Here is a 19,650-nt window from a genome sequence, read left to right on the forward strand (position 1 = left end):
CTACAGATGACTATGTGTTCTTTTAAAGATATTACAAGTCCTGAAACTGTAAACAACGATAGGTTCTGTCATGGTTCAGCATGAACTCAATGAGAGGTACTAGGCTATGTACATCCATCCATTTTCTGTACCGCTTATCCTCACAAGGGTTGCGGGCATGTCTTCGGGCGAGAGGCGGGATACACCCTGGACTGGTCGCCAGCCAATCACATGCAAACTCCACACAGAGATGCTTGAGGGAGGAATCGAAGCTGTGTGGCTTTCACACCATACTAAGCTGTGTGTTATATTATTTTACAGAATACAGCTGAGGCTGATGAATGATGCAAAGCATTTTCTAGCGAGTATTTCCCCACAAATCTCGCTTTGTGTTTTCTTTCTGAGTAACAAATGATGTCGCAGGTGGCACAATACGGGACTTATGTCATACCATAAGTACCCCCTCACTCAAACCTGTTGATAATTCTCCAAAAGTGGAGTGTAACACCACCCCATTAGGAAAACAGCTGTAGACACACATGTTCCATTTGAAGTCTGGGTTAATATGAAATGACTGAGAATATTTATTTACCATCTTGGAAATAATATATTAAGTGTTTCCATGTATCTGCAATTTGGATGCAGCCTATTTTTTAATTGCCGGGCCCAAAGTGGAGGATTAACATACAAAGTGAGGAACACACTGTGCAGTAGTGAAGTGTGGATGATTTTTATGGGACTGAAACCCAACATTGGAAAAAGGCAGACAACTGAAAATTGACTCCTAGCACTCCAAATGACCACTCAATGTTTTAGTGTCCAGTGGCTGATAAGCTGAACAAATATCGAAAGATAATCGACACGCACGCAACAAAGCTCTTGGCCCATCCGTGTCACACACCCACCAGCTTGATTTACAATGGCTTATCTGGCTTTAGTGTGTCTCGCCTTCTCTATGTGGGACTTTCTTCCACTCCGAGTGAGGTCTTAACTCTGCAGGGGGTGTCAGTGAAATACAGTCAAAGTCAAACTAAATCATCTTAATCATTTTTGTAGCAGTAAGTGGACATGAATAAGGTATATATTTGTTTAGACAGCCCATATTTCTGTGGCGCAATTTCCTCCATTAATGTCTCACTAAGGGATTATGTCTGCACTGGAGGTGCTGGCATCTTTGTACGAAGAAGCGAGTCATGCACTCTTCATCCTAAACTAATCACCTCTTGGCCCAGGCTCCCTTCTTAATGGAACCTGAAAGTGCCATTGATTATCTTATGTAACTTTTGCAGTAATGCAAACAGGCCATCCTTATGATGTAGTATGTTTTCATAGACACATCATCGCTTGTTCTACGAGTTGCAACCTTCACGAGACCTTATACCCAATGAATGCATTTGTAAAGAAGGTCCACTTTGGCACAGATAACAGCATCCCTTGTATTAGCAAGAAAACAAACAGTTAGTAATTTGCAGCCATTTAAAGGGGTTAGAAGTCAAAGAACAAGACGAGGAGACTGCACTTGAGCCTCGCCACAGTAGATAAATTCACGTTAATGAATGGGGGCAGTATCAAAACAACCAATGGAATAATGTAGATTGTGCATGCAGTGGAACCTGAAAGGAATTTTTCCAATAGGAAATCATAAAAATACAAACAATCAGTTCCAGGGTCAAACTGTCACCGCATAAGCATCATTTTAAAATAAGCATCAATTTGAACGCTCACAGTTCAAATTGCAAAGTTTTGTATCTAATGAAGGCGGTGGTCTAGTGGTTAGCGCGCAGACCTCACAGCTAGGAGACCAGTGTTCAATTCCATCTCTGTGTGGAGTTTGCATGTTCTCCCCGTGGGTTTTCTCCGGGTACTCCGGTTTCCTCCCACATTCCAAAAACATGCTAGGTTAATTGGCGACTCCAAATTGTCCATAGGTATGAATGTGAGTGTGAATGGTTGTTTGTCTATATGTGCCCTGTGATTGGCTGGCAACCAGTCCAGGGTGTACCACGCCTCTCGCCCAAAGACAGCTGGGATAGGCTCCAGCACCCCCGCGACCCTCATTAGGAAAAAGCAGTAGAAAATGAATGAATGAATGTATCTAATGAAGTGTCCGTTGGTGTATATGCCTCTAGAAACTCTGTGTATGATATACAGCAAGGCTCTGCCACCACAATAAATTAACTTGGCTGTGGACAAGCTTACATATTGCTGCACTGAATATAAACCAAATGAAATTAATAGATTGAAGTTGCGGTCCATTATGAAAACAGCCCTGTCCCCAAGGTGTTACAAGTTCTACTGAATCCAATTACTGGCTAGGCAGATGTCAACCAGAGTTACAGAATGTTCTCAACGCCTTCCATGGGTCCTGCCTGAGGCCCCCCCACCACCGCCACTCTCCTCACCACCAAAGCCACTGTAAGGGTGTGAGCTTTGATGGATGGCCTGGCTGCAACACAATGGCTAATGTTACAAGTTGTCAGCCACTCAATAGGGGGCTGGTCTCAGGTGGCTCTAGGCAGGCTGCACCATGCCATAGTAACCCTTTACTCTGAGAGTGACAGCTCTCTGGGGACTGACTGTCTCTGATTCCACAAAGGGAGAACGCAATGGACGAGTCAGTGGTCTGTCAGTCCGAAACCTCATCCGTCATCGACTTCAGATTGAACCATAAACAGTGCAAAGTCACCCTCCAATCTGCCTTGTAAGTTTCATTCATCATTTATTGATGCCACCGGCAAGTTAGCAGAATTTTGTCAACATTAAAACAAGTTATATTAGCAGTATATATCAGTATACTTGTGTTACCTCAACCGCACATTATAAACGTGTCACAGAGTGGAGAGAGAAAAGAGTGGCAGAGAAAGAGTGGGAATGACTTCAAGGCAACTGAGTTTTTAATGTCGCGTAACATTAAGGACCTGAATCGGATATGGTCTGGAGTGAAAAAGTGCACAGCCGATCTTCATTCTTAGAGGTCGCAATGTATCTGTCGGCACACATTTGATTATTTTATCATAATAAAATTACCCGCGACCCTAGTGAGGATAAGCAACATAGAAAATGGATGGATGGATACACTATAGGGCTGCATGGCAGATGAGTGGTTAGCGTGCAGACCTCACAGCTAGGAGACCCAAGTTCAATCCCACCCTTGGCCATCTCTGTATGGAGTTTGCATGTTCTCCCTGTGCATGTGTGGGTTTTTTCCGGGTACTTCATTTTCCTCCCACATTCCAAAAACATGCTAGGTTAATTGGCGACTCCAAATTGTCCATAGGTATGAATGTGAGTGTGAATGGTTGTTTGTCTATATGTGCCCTCGTGAGGAAAAGCGGTAGATAATGAATGAATGAATGAAACGGATACACTATACTACGGTTGCCTAGCAACAATGCCAAACAAAATGCAGAATGGTACTAGTCCTGGAAAATCCGGGTCCACAATCTGAAACAGGGCCATTGTGGCTGACGGATGAGGACATTCATTAAATGATGCCTCAAATAATGTAAATCAGGGTTCAACATCATATTTACTTGTAGATAACAATTATCTGAAGTTATTTCACACCTTGAGGGATGAAATGATAGCACTACAGGAAGAATCTGCAGAACAAACAAGGTTATATATAAGAGACCTGCTTACATAGATTAGAAATGTACAACCTCAAGAAGAGGTTCAGTCAGAAACCTTAAGGAGGACAATACCAAGGCACTACGAGATGATGTCAAGGTACTACAACATGATAATACTGCCTTGCGTGCTGCTCTTAAGGAGGTTAAAAACCCTATGCAGTCAGAGAAAGCACTATGCAATGATATCAAAGCAATAAATTGCCAATTTCCTACAATCAAAGGAGATGGATGTCAATAGCGAGACTTGTATGGCAGAAACAACACCACACCCGTCATTATGGTTAAGTTCACAAATAGGGAATTCAAAAGCGCACTGCTGAAACAGAGAAAGAAGCTGAAAGGTACAAACGTCTACATGAATGAGCATCTGACAAAATGGGGCGCTGCGTCGGACTCCGGATGATGTGTGACGCGCAATGAGTGTGACGTGTGAGCTTTGCGCCACACTTGAAACGGGCGTTGTGCGCACCGATTTCACACTGATATTGTATCTCAGCTTTCAGTGTCACTAAATAAATGAAGGTCCTGTTGTTTCACACCTACCATGTTTAGTTGTTTACATGAGTGTTTTAGCCTGCTTCGTTGGGGTGGAAAATGTCACCAATGAGATCTGTTTATTTGTCGGTATGGCCATTAGCTCTGCTCTAAAAGAAAAACAAAACTTAACATTTGAATATTAGTCGACTATGAACAAAATCTAACAAATCAGATTCAACTGTGAAAAGCCAATACATATAATATTCAAACAAGCCCTATGTGCTGTGTTTTATTCTACGCGGGAGGTTTCATTGAAATGTTCATTAAAAAATAAATCCTAACCAATCTTGCTTTCTCTGCTAACAACACATAAAACCTTCAGAATCATGTTTTATGATGTCATTAACCTGCTACTTTGTACACCAGAGTGGCACAAATCCTTCAAACCCAAAATCTTGAGGCAATTACAGTATAAGACAAATCTCTTTAAAAGTGCATTTGGCCGTATGCCTCGTAGCTGGGTCACTGTGGTGTCCCCACACTCTCAGTAAAAGCCCGACAGACAGACAGTATGCGTATAAACAAGTAGCTTTTATCTCTCAGAGAGATGCATAGCAACAAAGAGCCCAGCTGTCCAGCCATGGTCACCCCCAGCCCTCTCTTATCCCCGTCCGATGCCTCTTTTATCTTTCCTGTCACCCCACTGCATTGAAGCACAGGGGAATTACAACGTGTGCTAAAATCGCTCTGGCTGATCTGATCTGAGCAGTGAAGAGCAAGTTTTTCCATGGAACGGTAATAGCATCATTCCAACCACTTGAGCTAATAACTGTAGTGTGGTGCATTATTACTGGAATTTCCGATGTATAAGCCGCTACTTTTTTCTTACACTTTGAACCCTTCGGTTTATGTAGCGGTGCGGATAATTTATGGCTATGTTATAATCATGTGATCCTCACTAGGGTCACGGATATCGTCTTCGGGCGAGAGGCAGGGTACACCCTGGACTGGTCGCCAGCCAATCACAGGGCACATATAGACAAACAACCATTCACACTCACATTCATACCTATGGACAATTTGGAGTCGCCAATTAACCTCGCATGTTTTTGGAATGTGGGAGGAAACCGGAGTACCCGGAGAAAACCCACGCATTGGGAGAACATGCAAACTCCCCACAGAGATGCCCAAGCAGAGGTTCGAACCCAGGTGGCTTAAACACTGGTGTGTCTTATAGACCGGCGGTTACGGTGTATAATTTCTTAATTGGACCACATTGATGTACATCATATCGACTTTTGCCGTTAACTTTCACCGTGTTTTCCAACTTATTATGGACAACCTATCAGGGAGATTTCAGCATGGCCACTCTGCATAGTGCCACCAAAGCTTTCATATGATAGACATAATAAAATGCAAAATGCAATGCACTATAATTAGAAAAAAAATCTAATTAAACTAAATAGGACCCACTGTGTGAGATCCACTGATTAAAACACTTTGGAATTACTAATTTAGAGAACATTTCAATCTCTTTGCACAGACATGATTTCTGAACATGAACCATACCTCCATTTTGTTGAGGGACACCCAGCAGTCAGACGGGAAGTCTTGCAACATGGGTACCAGGAACTGTAGGCAGCCATCCCAGTGACACAGCAGCAGCATCATAGCAATCAGATTGATGATCCTCATCACAGCACTGGCCAGGTCATAGGTCATGTGGAAGATCTGATAGAGTGCAGCAACAACAAAGGTAAGGTAAGAATGTGTTCTACGTCTTGGATTGCAAGTAGCTAATTGTTAAGTGACTGAATTCAAATTTCACACGCCAAAGTGGCAACCCACTCAGCTGTACAGTCTCTTTTAAATTACACTGCAGTTGATAAATGAGTGAGGGTGACAGGCGCCCATCAGTCCCGGATCAAACACAGCGGGAGTGGGCAAGACACATGACATCACGCGAGCCTCAGGATACACATACGCGTGAAGACAAACCCTGTATGCACACTTTCATATACAAAGTGATGGACGGGGACCATCATGATCCTTAACAACTGTCGTCTTAGATGTCAATCATCCACTGGACAGACACTTTGGAAAATCCACTTTCACCAGACTAGCGTTAACTGTGTTATGGCAGTTTGCAGAGGTGGGAGACTCGAGTCAGACTCCAAAATCACCTAAATTTGAGGACTCGAGACTTGCTTGCCGAACACTGTAAAAAGTTTGACATGCTCATCTCATGACTTGGGTTGATTTGACAGCTGACTCAGAAGAACTTGAGGTATTATATTGAGGTCTATATATAAATATATACATATATATAAGTAAATATATCCATCTTCTTCCACTTGCAGCCTAAAAAAAGAAGCCCAGACTTCGCGCTCCCCAGCTACCTCGGTCAGCTCATCCCGGGAACTAAGGTTAGATTTTACCTCATAAATAATTAAATATGTCGCATTATTTTCTGATAAGGATTAGCACGCAGGCCTCACAGCTAGAATACCCGAGTTCAATTCCACTCTCAGCCATCTCTGAGTGGAGTTTGCATGTTTTCCCCGTGCATGAGTGGGCTTTCTCCAGGTACTCCGTTTTCCTCCCACATTCCAAAAACATGCTAGGTTAATTGATGACTCCAAATTGTCCATAGGTATGAATGTGAGTGTGAATGGTTGTTTGTCTATATGTGCCCTGTGATTGGCTGGTGACCAGTCCAGGCTGTGATTGGCTGGTGACCAGTCCAGGGTGTACCCCGCCTCTCGCCCGAAGACAGCTGGGATAGGCTCCAGCACCCCCTTGACCCTCGTGAGGATAAGTGGTAGAAAATGAATGAATGAATTTTCTGATAAGGGTACCACGACACAAATCACAAGATTGGGTCTATGGGCATGAGACAAGATTTTTTTTTAATATTAAAAACTATATGACACTATATTGCAGTTTACTATGTTACAGTCTTCTGCACTCTACATGTATACTCCTGGCACTTCTTCCACCCACCAAGACATTGAGATTGTATGAGCTCACTCCCTTTATGTCGTTGTTCTGTGGAACGCTCTTCCTGCTTGCTGAGGAAAACGAACACCCATACACATGGCAATGTACTGAGGCCAGAAAAAATGATCAATTTAATTTTAATTTATTGTGTGATTCATTCATTCATTTATTATCATCCCAGGCCTAATGCCAATGAGACATTTTTTTCAGACATTATCAACTTCATTAAGTGTTTTTTTTAACCTAAACGTTTCTGAAAACCATGAAGTGTAGGCTTTATTAAGAGTCACTAACATACACACATATAATCATTAACCTTGTAAATGTTTCATTTGAATATGTGTGAACATGTGTATTTTTGTACCACTATCTTTGCTGATTTAAATGTGGAAACGTTGCTAGGTCGATAGATTTTTTTTTTCATTAATTGACTTGTGACTTACTTGACCTGAGCAAGGACTTGCTTGATTCTCACCACAGTGACTTGGGACTCGCTTGTGACTTACTCCCACCTCTGGCGGTTTGAATTGAGCAAACATGGATGGTGTTCATTGTGAGCGGCCGACACATGCCTCACATGTAGTGGTTGAATACAATCAAAAAAATATTTCTTTTACTGGGCAGTTTTTTCATGAGTGTGGTGACAAACAAGTTGCTGTTCATATTCTATTTTTGTCATTTCTTTCATACTGCATAGTCAGCGTTGTCCCGTCCATGCTATAAAAGCCAAAGCGAGTCCATTTGAACTATGCTTGCTGATAATTCCATTTAACGTTATAAGTTTATAGCTTGTAGTACATTTAAACTTCATGCATGTGATCGGTATCGGCTGATTTCACTCATGGATTATCATGGATTATCCTGATCGGAACAGCCTTAGTTTAGAATTAACATAGTTGTTTATTATTCCCCATGGTAGTAGTTGCCCTGTGTGTTTACTTATGTATTGTGCTGTCATTTTGTCTTATAGCACTGTGATTGTTCGTTGTGTTCTGTCTTAGAAGAGTGTCTTGAACTCTAGAACAACATACTTTAGCTGCATTAGCATTAGCGCTACATTATATTGACGACTTATTGGCTGTGTCATCAATATGCAATATCAGATATAAATATATATTAATGTTTCTATCTTGGGGAAACATCAGGACAATTCCAATAATTTTTTTTTCCAAATGTAGCCATAAAACAGTCTTGTTGTTTTTACTTGTTTTTTGGCAGTCAAAGTTAAATCCAGCCACCCCTTTAAATCTGCATACAGGGCACCATATAGGGGGGAAAGTTAGGACAATTCCAAGGGCCTATGAATGACAGGGGGCCCAGTAAATAGGGAAATACTATCTGGTTGGGATTTTTACAAAAAACATATACTGTATAGTGAGAAAATGATTAAAACAAACTCTTGTATTTGGTAGTAACAGTTAAATATCCACATTGACCAAAAGGAAACTTCCAGATTGACTGATCACCCCCCATAGCTACATGAAATGGTTTGGTCCACTACTACCTTCACTGTACTTCCAAGCAGGTGTTGCCTGTCAGTCAAATAATGTCTGGGAGTGAAAAAAAGAAAGTTGAGAGAAGGGTGTCAATATGTGACCTGTTGTGTTTGTAGCCTAGCCGGGCTGTGTGCCATGAAAATGAACCAGTTAACTTAATGTCCACAATGAAATAAGGTAGCAGAGTGTTAGCATGTTGTTAGATTTCACTCTTTTTTAACCAACATTTATCAGCACAGGTAATTGTTTAGCATGTATGTATTAATTAAATCAAAAGTCCCTTCCACATTACCAGATTTACAATAAAAACAAATTAGGCATAACTTTACCCATCCCTGTCCAAGCGAAGAGGGTGAGCGTCACTGTGTTCAACAATTCTTAGTATCATTGCAGGGAGTGTGTGACAATCACAAAAAAAGAAAAACATATTTTTTGTGATGACATGTGATTCTTTTTCATGGAGTCCAGAATTTCTGGGTGCAAAACAGAATCTTCTATATGACAACATTCTGGTGTTTTTAGCAATCCGCTGTGACTCTCAAGTTTTGAACTGAAGTCACGGTCCAGTCTGAGGTCATCCCATGTGCTGCCAGTGAGATAAGCCCTGCTGTAATGTGTCATGAGTGAAGAAATTAAATAAGTGAAATGTGACATCCATGATGGAGGGGAGATGACACTCATTCAATCCCCTCATCTCCACTCTCATTCTCCATGCATGCCAAGTATCACTTCCCATCATGCACCACTGTGTCTGCGTATATAAGTGTGTGTGTGTGTGCATCACATCATATCTTCAGAAATCCAATTATCCAAAGGTCAAGTGTGCAGTTGAGGCCCACTGCACTGCTCAGCACTGCAAAATGCCAACACCATGCTGCCAATCGCGGCATAAACGCAAAGTCAAATGATCTCCTGACAATGCTGGATCCTGCTCTCCTTCCTTCGTCTGGACAGTGCCAACAAAGTGCATCCCGTTTCAGAATGAACAATTAGTGACATATAATCATAGACAACGGCCCCTTAGCAGTGTATGTTATCCCCACCCTGTTATCCCACCTGTGCCTTAATTGATTAACTGTGTTTGCCCTGATAATAGGCTGCTTATTAGACCGCCTGATGCTGCCTGTGGGACTTCCAGGTCAGACAGGGAGAGATGCAGACGGGTGAGCACAGGAGGAGTTTGTGAGACAAAAACAGTAATTAGAATGCAAAGTTTGTTAAGGCTCAATCATCCTGCTGACATTATGCAGCTTTCACCAGGCAGCAGGTGTCAACATTCATACTGAGCCTGCAGGTGCTAAAAACAAATTAGTGACCTTTTGACACTGACTTCTTCTTTGAAACTATGCATCCAATTTCTATACTACTTGGTGAGCTATGGGCGTGAGCCGAGGTACACCCCGGACTGGTCGCAAGTCAATCACAGGGCGCATGTAGACAAACATTCACTGTAGAGCAGACAAGTGAACCACATGTTCTCCTCTGTTACACATACCTCTTCCCATTGGTGGATGTAGCGTATTAATCTGGAGAGCCTCAACAGCCTCAGAAGACTCAGGATCTTGGTGAAGCGGACAATCCTCAGGGCTCGAGCTGTCTTGTACACCTCGGAGTCCATCCCTTTCTCCACAATGAGGAATATGTAATCCACTGGAATAGATGAGATGAAGTCCACTATGAACCATGTCTTTAAATACTTTTTCTTAATGGTTTTAGGGTCCAAAATGATGTCAGAGTTGTCCTCGATGATGATTCCTGTGCGGAAGTTGAGCACCAGGTCCATGAGGAAGAAAGTGTCCGAGACCACGTTGAAGATGATCCAGGGCGTGGTGGTCTCTTCCTTGAAGAAGGTGATGCCCACGGGGATGATGATCAGGTTTCCCACCATAAACAGCAGCATTGTGAAATCCCAGTAGAACCTAGCAAGGTGTGTGTGTGTGTGCGTGTGGTGCGGATGACATATGTTCATGTGGGGTACAGCAGGAAGGGGAAAAGGTGGAAAAACAGACAAAACTAGTCAGTGAAGAGACGAAAAGGCATGAGACACACAAACACAAGACACTACACTTTGATATATATTCTGTTTCATGCACCTTCATCAACGCCACTTTGCATGCATGGATACAGACACTATCATGAAAGAGGTGACGTAGTAAAAGTATAGTGAGGTTTGAGGCCCATCACAGCAGTCTCTGCAGGACAGGTGCAGCGCTGAGTCACTACACTGCCACTTATGCAACAAGCTCCGACTCCTGTGTTCCATCGCAAAAAGCGCCCAGGATGGCGACCATGCGCATAAGGCTACTTTGTATGTTTACCATGCATGCATTAGCATCACAATGAGAGTAAGGGCAGCTCTGTGTGGGAGTGGAGGTCTCTACAGTATCCTGTGGTTCTTAAGCTATGTTTATCTCAAGTTTTTCGCCTTTAAGTGGTGTATTGACTCTGCGTTATATGACACAAATGGGCCAGACGTCAACGGCTGATGTGTGAAGGTTTAGGAAGGTTCAAGGGGGGCAAAGTGGGGTAGGGAGCTGTCCGCTCTCTCTGTGGTGCTGAAAGTCACACAGCCACAAGATGAGACGTTTCCTCAACTATTGGGCGACTGATAGGTCAAGTAACAAAGACAAAGTGCGATGGCGTTATTGTTCTGTTGGCGTGCAAATGTGTTTGTCAACATTTCTGGTGCTCGTTTGAGCTCCAGTAAACAGATTAGCATGCAGGATCTGTGCGGATGTGTCTCCAGTGAGCATGCTTTTGGCTCAAGGTGACATTCCATTATTGAGTGCATAGCACACATACACACAAGCACGGATACATATGTGCATTTGTGTGTGTGTGTATATATACGTATATATGGCATAAGTGTATACATACACAATGTACACACAACCTCCATATTTTTTTAATTTCAGGCATCCAATGATAATATTTTGATACATTAGGGATGAGCAGGGATTGAAGCCATGCCCTCTTGGTTGCATATGACCAAGGAGTGCATCATCTGTTAGCAGGCCATCCCAGACGCACTACTGTACAAACAAACTGGTAAGGCTTCAGTTTACAACTGTGTCTTAGGTCCGTTTGACTGACAACAGGTTGTTTCGGGGATTTGTGGCAGCATTTTCCAGTGAATGGGATCAATAATACATCATGAAGGAGGAAATCAGCGGATGTAGTATGCATGCATGTGTGCTCATTGGGGTTGGCGCCGTCTCCCGCTATGAAGTTGTGAGGACCCACACAACGAAGAGCCCTCTTATGTTGACCCCGATCTTACCTGAAATCACTGTAAGGGTGGATAATCCAATTTCCAGCTGATTTGACCCTCTCCTGTTCTCTCTCCACAGCCTTTTGGCTGCCATACATGCGCAAGGAGAATTTGTTAACTCCTGGTTGCAGCATACTGCTGAACTGCCTCTGCATGAAACTGGCCTGGCTGCCTCGGGGTTCTGCATCCTCGGCGGGCACAATTGGGGGTCCATCCTCGGGTTTCTGGAAAGTGACAGAGTTCCTGGCCTGCGGGGTCTGGCTCGATCCGTGCAGGGACGACGAGGCTTTCCGGCTGGGTGCGTTTGAGAAGGACACCTTTGGGTCCTTTTTCTCAGGGACCCCGCTCGATCCGGGGGTAGCGCCTGGGTTGGCGCTCTCACCTCCGTGCCCTCCGGCTAGGGACCCGCCTGGTGTGATGGAGCCGTCCATGCTGGCGGTGGTCGAGTTACAAGCTCCGCGCTTGGTGCTCCCTCCGTCCTCGGCCCTCGTCGACCCGCCAGTCTGCTTCTCCTGCTTGGAGATGATCGAACGCAGGCTCCCAGTGCCCGAGTCCCTCCTGCATTCGCCGTTTTTGTTGCATTTCATGCTGGAAATTGGAGCGACGCTGCTGCCACCATCACCAGTTGTCGCGTTCGCGGTGTCTATCGCGACGGACGGTTCCGACGCCTCCGCCCCAGATGCTGTGCTGCTTTCGCCGTGCTGGGCAGCATCGCCCGGATGAGGTCCGCGGGTCTCCGTGGCTCCGGAGGTAGCAGTGGGCAGTGAGGCAGCAAGAGTGTCCTCTGCGTGAGGAAGGCAGGGCTCCTTGTTGGAGTGCCTCCTGGAAGCCGAGGACGCGGCTCCCCCTCCTGGCGTAAAGTTTTTCATCCCAATGCTGCCGCCTCCTCTTCCTCCTCCACCTCCGCCTGTGCCGCTCCACCCGGCTCGACGCAAACGCGAATGCGGAAACATGCACTCCTCTTCCCCGCCCTCCACCTCATCCTTCTCCTTAGCGCTCAGACGGGCAGTGTCCGGACACATTTGACCGCTTTGGCTTCCAGCGCATTTGGCGGCATTGTGTGCACCTCCACTGGGGCACACCGCCTTCTTCTTCACGGTGGCACCAGACGCAGGTGACACCTCATTCCTGTCCATGACATTGAGCATTTCTGATTTTTACCCCCGTCGATGTATTCTTTGTATAAAAGCAGCACATGCATTGGGGAGATGGAAAGAAGGCAAGGGGGAGAGGAGAGAAAGCAGAGGGAGGGGTGGACGTGACTTCTTTGCAAACTATATCTGCTCTTATACTTTCATCACTCATCGTGAAAGACACGTTTTAATCACCCCATTAATTGAGCACTTTAACTACATTTTATGTATATGCATTAATTATCTTAACCACCTCCTAATCAACCCACCCTAACGTGAATCCTTATCTAACGTGTTGAATCCATCTGCCTTACATAATCATACATGCTGCATATTACAATGCAACATTCCTTTTTTCATGGCAATATTTTTGTGCAAAGTGAGACCTTGTCATGTAATTTAAAGGTTGTTTTCAATGACATCTCTATGGCCTACATACACTGCTTAGCACCATCTAGTGGTCTAACAAGGGAACACATTGTACCTGTCTGGGATTTTTTTTTAAATCCTCTGACCTCTCACCCATTTGGTCAAGGAAAAATGTGGATCCACATTTGAGTCCAATAAGGAGTTATATGGAATAAGTTTGTACTTCTAGTAGAGTGTGAAGAAAACACTCTGCAATGGTTATACAAAACCAATGTAAATAGGCAAAGTATAATAATGCATTTTGCTAAAGGGATGCACGTGGAACCTCTCTGAAGCTATGCAATGTGCTCTTTACAGGTCAAAAAAGAGCAAACCATGATATTCAGATTTTACCTTTTGCCTCTACACTTCCTCTGTCAGACCTGAGCTGGTTATGAGCAAACATTAATGTTCTGAAATGAAAAATAGTGTCAAATTGAGCATCTGTACATAACCAAAATATGCACCAGTGTGGATCCAATAAAGAATACAACACACTATAGGACAAGGACAATCACATTATCTGCATGAAGAAAAGCCAAATTAAAATGAACATACATATGTATCAATTATTATTTTAGGGACTGTTCACTGTAAAATTAAAGCAACATTTGCATAGTCAAATTAAAGTTATTCGCAATACTGGAGTCGAAACGGCAAATTAATCATTTGATGCGTGAGTATGTTTTTTTACAGGCTTTATTATGTGTGCAAAAAAAACTCAGTAAACAAAAATATACTTTGGACCAGTTTTATGGAGGTAAGAATATTAGATGTTCATTGCCGAGTTTTATTGTCTCTATTTGTGGTACATGATTAATAAATAGTAAGATTTTGCTATTTTTAAACACTATAATTACAAAAGCAGCATAAACCTCCTGAATTGATCATCCAAATTCCACCAGACACACATGAAGAATTTTTAAAAATCAGTTCAACCAACACGTTCACAAGAATATAAAAGTGTGCAAATTTTTAAAACAAGTGCAAATAAAATTCTGAAGCATATACAAAATTGGATCCATTTGCTGCGCAGTGGTTCAGCATTCATGAGATATGAACTAGATAATCTACGCATCTGCACCACCACAGGCGACGTTTAAAAAGAGCATTTTGACTTTTAAATAGAAAATGTGTCCTGCTAACCTTGTGGCGGATCCTATTTTTATTGTTGTGGATCCTCCAGTGGTACCTTGTATATGAGTGTCCTCGGTTCAACTGCAGCAGCTGGAAGAGGAGTTGGACCCAGCAGCAGGTCAGGAATGAGGAGTAAGAAGCCTGCGAGGAACTCTCATACGTCCCTTAGAATTAAGACTGGCAGCTGTGCTTGTAAAAAAAGACCTAAAAGTCTCACTGCAGTGTTTCCAGATATACAGTTCTATCGGAATCTATGAGTTGTTAGTGGCATTCTCATTGGTAGATGAGGTTGAGGAGGATGAGGACGACGAGGAGGGAGAGAAGTTCATCCCTGATAAACCTGGTGGGTTTGTGGCTGTGTTCAGCCCATTAAGACTCTTCCTGCACACGGGGCACGTATCATGCTTAAAAGACAAGGGGAATAAAAACAAGGATTTTAAAAATGAAGACAGCAGATTTCTAGCTTTATGCAATGAAAAAATCCACTCTGTATTTGTCTAATATTGTTCCATATACCTCCAAAAACCGTCAATAAGGCTCCATGTCCAGTACATATACAGAGCCATGTCAAAAAATGTGAATATTGTGTAAAAGTTCATTCAAATTTTGAAACCTTCATATATTCTTGGTTCATTGTGCATGCAGTGTGAACTATTCAAAGATTTTTTTGTCTTAACTTTGATTTTCATGGCATGCAGCTAAAAAAACAACAACATAATATTAGAATATTCTGGCCGTACTCAGTTAGCTAATAGAAATAATTGGACTGTTGGACAGTGGTCCTTGTTGTCTGGAAGCATGAAAGCAAATGTCTCCCATTTGGAAATCAAGGTCCGAGGGTGTGGAGGAAGACTCGAGAGGCACGGGACAGCTGCCTAAAGTCCAGTGTGAAGGGTTTTTAAGTCTGACGATTTGTTGTGCCAGGTCATCTACTAGTGTTGGTCCACGCAGAGTCAATGCAGCTGTCTAACAGGAGATCTTGCAGCACTTCATGCTTCCATCTGTTGAAAACCTTTTTGGAGCTGCTGACTTCATCTTTCAACATGACCTGGCATTTGCCCACACTGGTTTACTGACGATATTGCTGTGCTGGACTGGGGTACTGTGGGGTATTGTGAAGAGGACGATGAGTAACATCAGACCCAACAACAAAGATGAGCCGAAGGCTGCTATCGAGGCATCCTGGGCCTCCGTAACACCTCAACAGTGCCACAGGCTGACTGCCTCCGTCTGTGCCAGACTGAATTCAAGCAGTGATTTGTGCAAAAGGAGCCACAACCAACTATTGAATACAGTAATTAAACATAATTTTCAGTGGATTGAAATTTCTGCATCAAAAATCCCCACTTTTATACAGGAAATAGTCACATTTTTGGCACCTGGATTTTTGGTTTTCATAAGATGAATGCTATAAACATTAAGATTAAAAATTCAGTTGATGTGTAATAAATCTAGGATATAGGAAAGTTTTTTTTAATGATATTATGGAACAAAATTGACTTTTACACAATATTAAAATTTTTTGGCATAGCTCTGTAATGTGACCTAACCTATTAACCAAGCTTTTTTATTATCATTGTTATTAACATTGTTATGCCAAAGAACTATGTTACTGGTGTAGTGACACCTCGCCTTGCCACACCACACACTCGCTCAAAGTGCCTCTCTCCCCATGCCTCAGCCCATTACCGAAAGGTAATGCTACTGCTTCTGTCTTTTTGCTTTTGACTTTGAAAAAGTTAAAGCTAATTGTAGGTGTTCGTTTCTATGTTGCTATATGAAATCAATGCACCCAGGAAGCTTAAAATGACCAAAATACACAAAATACTTGATTACATGTTATAATGAATGTACCTGTAACTACGGTCACAACATGTAAGTATACAAAACCACCATTGGCTGTTGGAGGTGTTTTAAAAGCGGCCTTTATAGGCAGAATAGGTGTGCCCCATTACATGCATTAATGAACTGAATCTTTTTAGCCGATTTTATCTTTATAACGAACAGCAACAGAAAAACATATTTATGTCTCACACAAGGATTGAGGATACTGGGCAAAATTCCAAAAGATGTGCCATTTTCCTAATAAAAGCAATTTCAATTTTAATTTAATTTTTTGTAGATGTACCTGTTGGTGTTCCTACTAAAGTATCAAGTGAGTGTGGGTGGGTGCACATACCTGTTCCAGCCATGGCACTATACAGTCATTGTGAAACAAATGATTGCATGGAAGCTGCCTGACCCTTTCCCCGACACTGTAGTCTTCTTTGCACACAGGACACTCTAAACCAGCGCCTGCACATGCAAAACACACACATAATGCTGTAAAGTCAATCTAAGCAAGAAGCACAACGCTTAGCATTACAAAACATATAAACATAAAACTATTTGTGGGGTTTGCATGTTCTCTCCGTGCGTGCGTGCGTGCATGGGTTTTCTCTCCGGGTAGTCCGGTTTCCTCCCACATTCCAAAAACATGTATGATAGGTAAATTGTGCCTACGTGTTAATGTAAGTGTGAATGATTGTCTATATGTGCCCTGTGATTGGCTGGCGACCAAGTCAATTGTCAAAATATTTTTGAGCCGCTGACAATGGATACACATACCTGCATATGTGTGGACAGGTGTGATTACCAGCATCATTTTGGCATCTGTCCACATCAAAAGGCTAAATACATACATAGTTACTATCAACAGTTTAAAGGAGGCCTGAACTTACCCACATGTTCCTCTGTGACGGAGATGGACGGCAAACCTTTTATCCTTTCCCTATCTGCAGGTGGAGGACCCGTGTTTTCAAACTGATTCAGTAGCTACAAGACATGAGAGAGACATGCCAGAACCCTTAAGAGATTTATGTGCATGTACTTTTAACCTTGCTTAATTTATGACATAAGCTGACAGGTGCACATTTGGCTTGGTTGTTATTGTAGTCTACTTATGTGTCTTGGCAGCCATTTCTACCTGTGTTACGATAGCATCCAGTCCATTGGCACCCCAGGCATAGTCCATTGGGTTAGAATGAAGCATACCCCTGCAACATGTATTCAATTCATTAAGAATTTACAAAGGAAGTGAATCAACAAGTTACTTCTACTCACCATGGTGCCATTCCAATATTCGGTATGGCTGTTGGTGCTATGATTCCATTAACTAGCTGCTGGATAATTCTGCAATATAGTTACAGAGAAAAACACTCCTGTCAACTTTTTTTCAACAGACGTATTTGAAAATAGATCAGATGTTAGATATACCGTAGATTATAAAAGAGCAATCAGAATATAAACAGATTACCCCTCCAACGTGGGAACTCCCTCGTGGCGCGTACCCTGCCGCCAAGGCACGTGTCGACTCCGCGGCTGGGCATCATTTCGTTGCAGCGACGGCATTTCTTGTTCTTGCCTGATTTCTGTCTCTCTGTTATTGTCTTCTGCTGGTAGCCAAGTTCGGAGTTCAAAGTTGTCATTGAAAATCCCAACAGTGAACGGACTGTACCCGGAGGGAAAGGTCAACAGGTGCTGGTGGTGATACACATTCTGCTGGAAAATACACTATTAGGGAAATGTCTCATGTTGGTACAGCAAAGCATTACTCAATTGATGGATTTAACGCTGACCTCAAAGGCCGCCCCTGCCCGATCACTTGTAGAGGATGTAGATGGGGAGTTACCTTCACTTCTGTATGAAGATAGGTTCAAACGGTGCAGACTTGATGGTTTTCCATTCAAACAGTAATATTCCCACATAGGCCTTACCTTGGTTCATCTGCTAATTCCTCAATGAATCCTGACTCACAGTGTGGGCAGATGAAGTCCTTCATATATAAATAAAACACGAATGAACGCCAGAACAGCAACAAGGCAACTGACAAAATTTTACAAGGAGCATAGTACTATAATTAGCATTATTAGCTAGCAAAGTGGGTATCTTAGGATGTGATATCATACACAAGTGATATCATACACTTTCGGCTCTCGTGTAGTCATAGCACTGTAAACAACAGTTAATCGAACCCCCAGTACCATGTTTAATGTACACAGTAAAACGTATATTCAAATCCTCTCACAATTAGTCTTGATCTCATGAAGATTAATTATGTAATTTTATTTTATATAATTTTATTTTATAATATTTATATGTCCAATAGTATATTTTCATAGGAACAAAAACTAAAACTGCACTCTGGAGATTACCTGCTAGCTAACGAGCGTGTCTACAACCCTAGCGAGGCGATTAGCTCTTTTCTCTCATACTTACACACCATCAACACCACACAACCAAAAACGTACACTCGTCAGGTCAACAACAAATCTAGTTCTTTCTGCCTTACCGGTAAACGCGGTCTGATTTCTGTTGCACACCGGTGACAGAAAAACCGGCAAGGTGGTGTAGAAGCTTCAGCCATTTCTACACACACAAGTATCATGTCGTTGTCAACCCCCCGGCTAGCTGGCAGCGTCTCAATATCAAAGATCGCGAGAATTAAGTGTCGAACTTGGGAGTGGTATTTGGATGTCAGCTAATGACATAGGACCACAAAGTCCATTGAATTCTGGGATAGGTAGTTTAAGGATTTACATCGACACCGTTGACCGGGAACATCCGGGTATTGAAACGATAAGGCCGCTAATGACAGGAAGTGGTTCACGACGTTGACGTTTTTTAGATATATTTTTGAGACTACAAGAACCCTACTACAGGTTTGCAAGTACGCATGCATAAAGCAGGGACAATTTATTTTTTTAAGCAAATCTTACAATATACTTAATCAAAATACGTGAGGATAAACATAGAAATGAGGAAAGAAAAATCAAAATATAGAATACTGGAAGCGTTGTAAGCGTTTTCCAGGGCAAAACAACCTAGCCAATCACGTATATGTCTGTTGTTATTTTAATAATTATTGTATTATTATTGTTATTAATGACCCACAAATGATCAGTCAGCAACTAATTCAGTCTCACCATTCTTATAAAATACAGTAAACATATACTTCCGATTGTGCCCCCAAATTAAAAGCATTCTATTCATATCGTCTTAATTGGTGATATGCAGCAAATAAAATGTAATACGGTATACTTTACATTACAGTATACTATGGGGGGCTTCCATAGTAT

The 19,650-nt window shown here is 42.5% G+C and overlaps 2 protein-coding genes across 2 annotated transcripts in view; both read right to left on the minus strand.

Moving 5' to 3' along the window:
• Positions 1-13,270, minus strand: part of LOC131125210 (potassium/sodium hyperpolarization-activated cyclic nucleotide-gated channel 2) — a 36,114-nt gene extending 22,844 nt beyond the window's left edge. The window contains exons 1-3 of the mRNA XM_058066523.2: positions 11,865-13,270; positions 10,080-10,503; positions 5,658-5,819 (exon numbers count right to left, since the gene is read on the minus strand). Coding sequence (XP_057922506.2) covers positions 5,658-5,819; positions 10,080-10,503; positions 11,865-13,003 — 1,725 coding nt within the window. The 5' untranslated portion in view covers positions 13,004-13,270. The remainder of the gene's footprint in view (positions 1-5,657; positions 5,820-10,079; positions 10,504-11,864) is intronic.
• Positions 13,271-14,050: 780 nt separating this feature from the next.
• On the minus strand, positions 14,051-19,112 carry LOC131125213 (E3 ubiquitin-protein ligase RNF126-like). The gene is made up of 9 exons (XM_058066527.2): positions 18,864-19,112; positions 18,289-18,347; positions 18,151-18,211; positions 17,829-18,070; positions 17,636-17,704; positions 17,499-17,568; positions 17,254-17,347; positions 16,713-16,828; positions 14,051-14,937 (listed from the first exon to the last, which is right to left on the minus strand). Exons 1-9 carry the CDS (start codon positions 18,957-18,959, stop codon positions 14,785-14,787), a joined length of 960 nt encoding a protein of 319 aa, XP_057922510.2. The 5' UTR covers positions 18,960-19,112; the 3' UTR covers positions 14,051-14,784.
• Positions 19,113-19,650: the final 538 nt, after the last annotated feature.

The sequence above is a fragment of the Doryrhamphus excisus genome, linkage group LG6 (genome assembly GCF_037039965.1).
Source record: "Doryrhamphus excisus strain RoL-2023G ecotype Guam linkage group LG6, RoL_Dexc_Guam_v1.1, whole genome shotgun sequence".
NCBI lineage: Eukaryota > Metazoa > Chordata > Actinopteri > Syngnathiformes > Syngnathidae > Doryrhamphus > Doryrhamphus excisus.

Excerpts from the sequence above, each read along its gene's own strand:
- LOC131125213 (XM_058066527.2), bottom strand. The coding sequence starts at position 18,959 with ATGATACTTGTGTGTGTAGAAATGGCTGAAGCTTCTACACCACCTTGC. Across the intron at positions 18,212-18,288 it reads GAATTAGCAGATGAACCAAG|AAGTGAAGGTAACTCCCCAT; the intron begins GTAAGGCCTATG and ends ATCTTCATACAG. Across the intron at positions 17,348-17,498 it reads TGGATGCTATCGTAACACAG|CTACTGAATCAGTTTGAAAA; the intron begins GTAGAAATGGCT and ends CATGTCTTGTAG.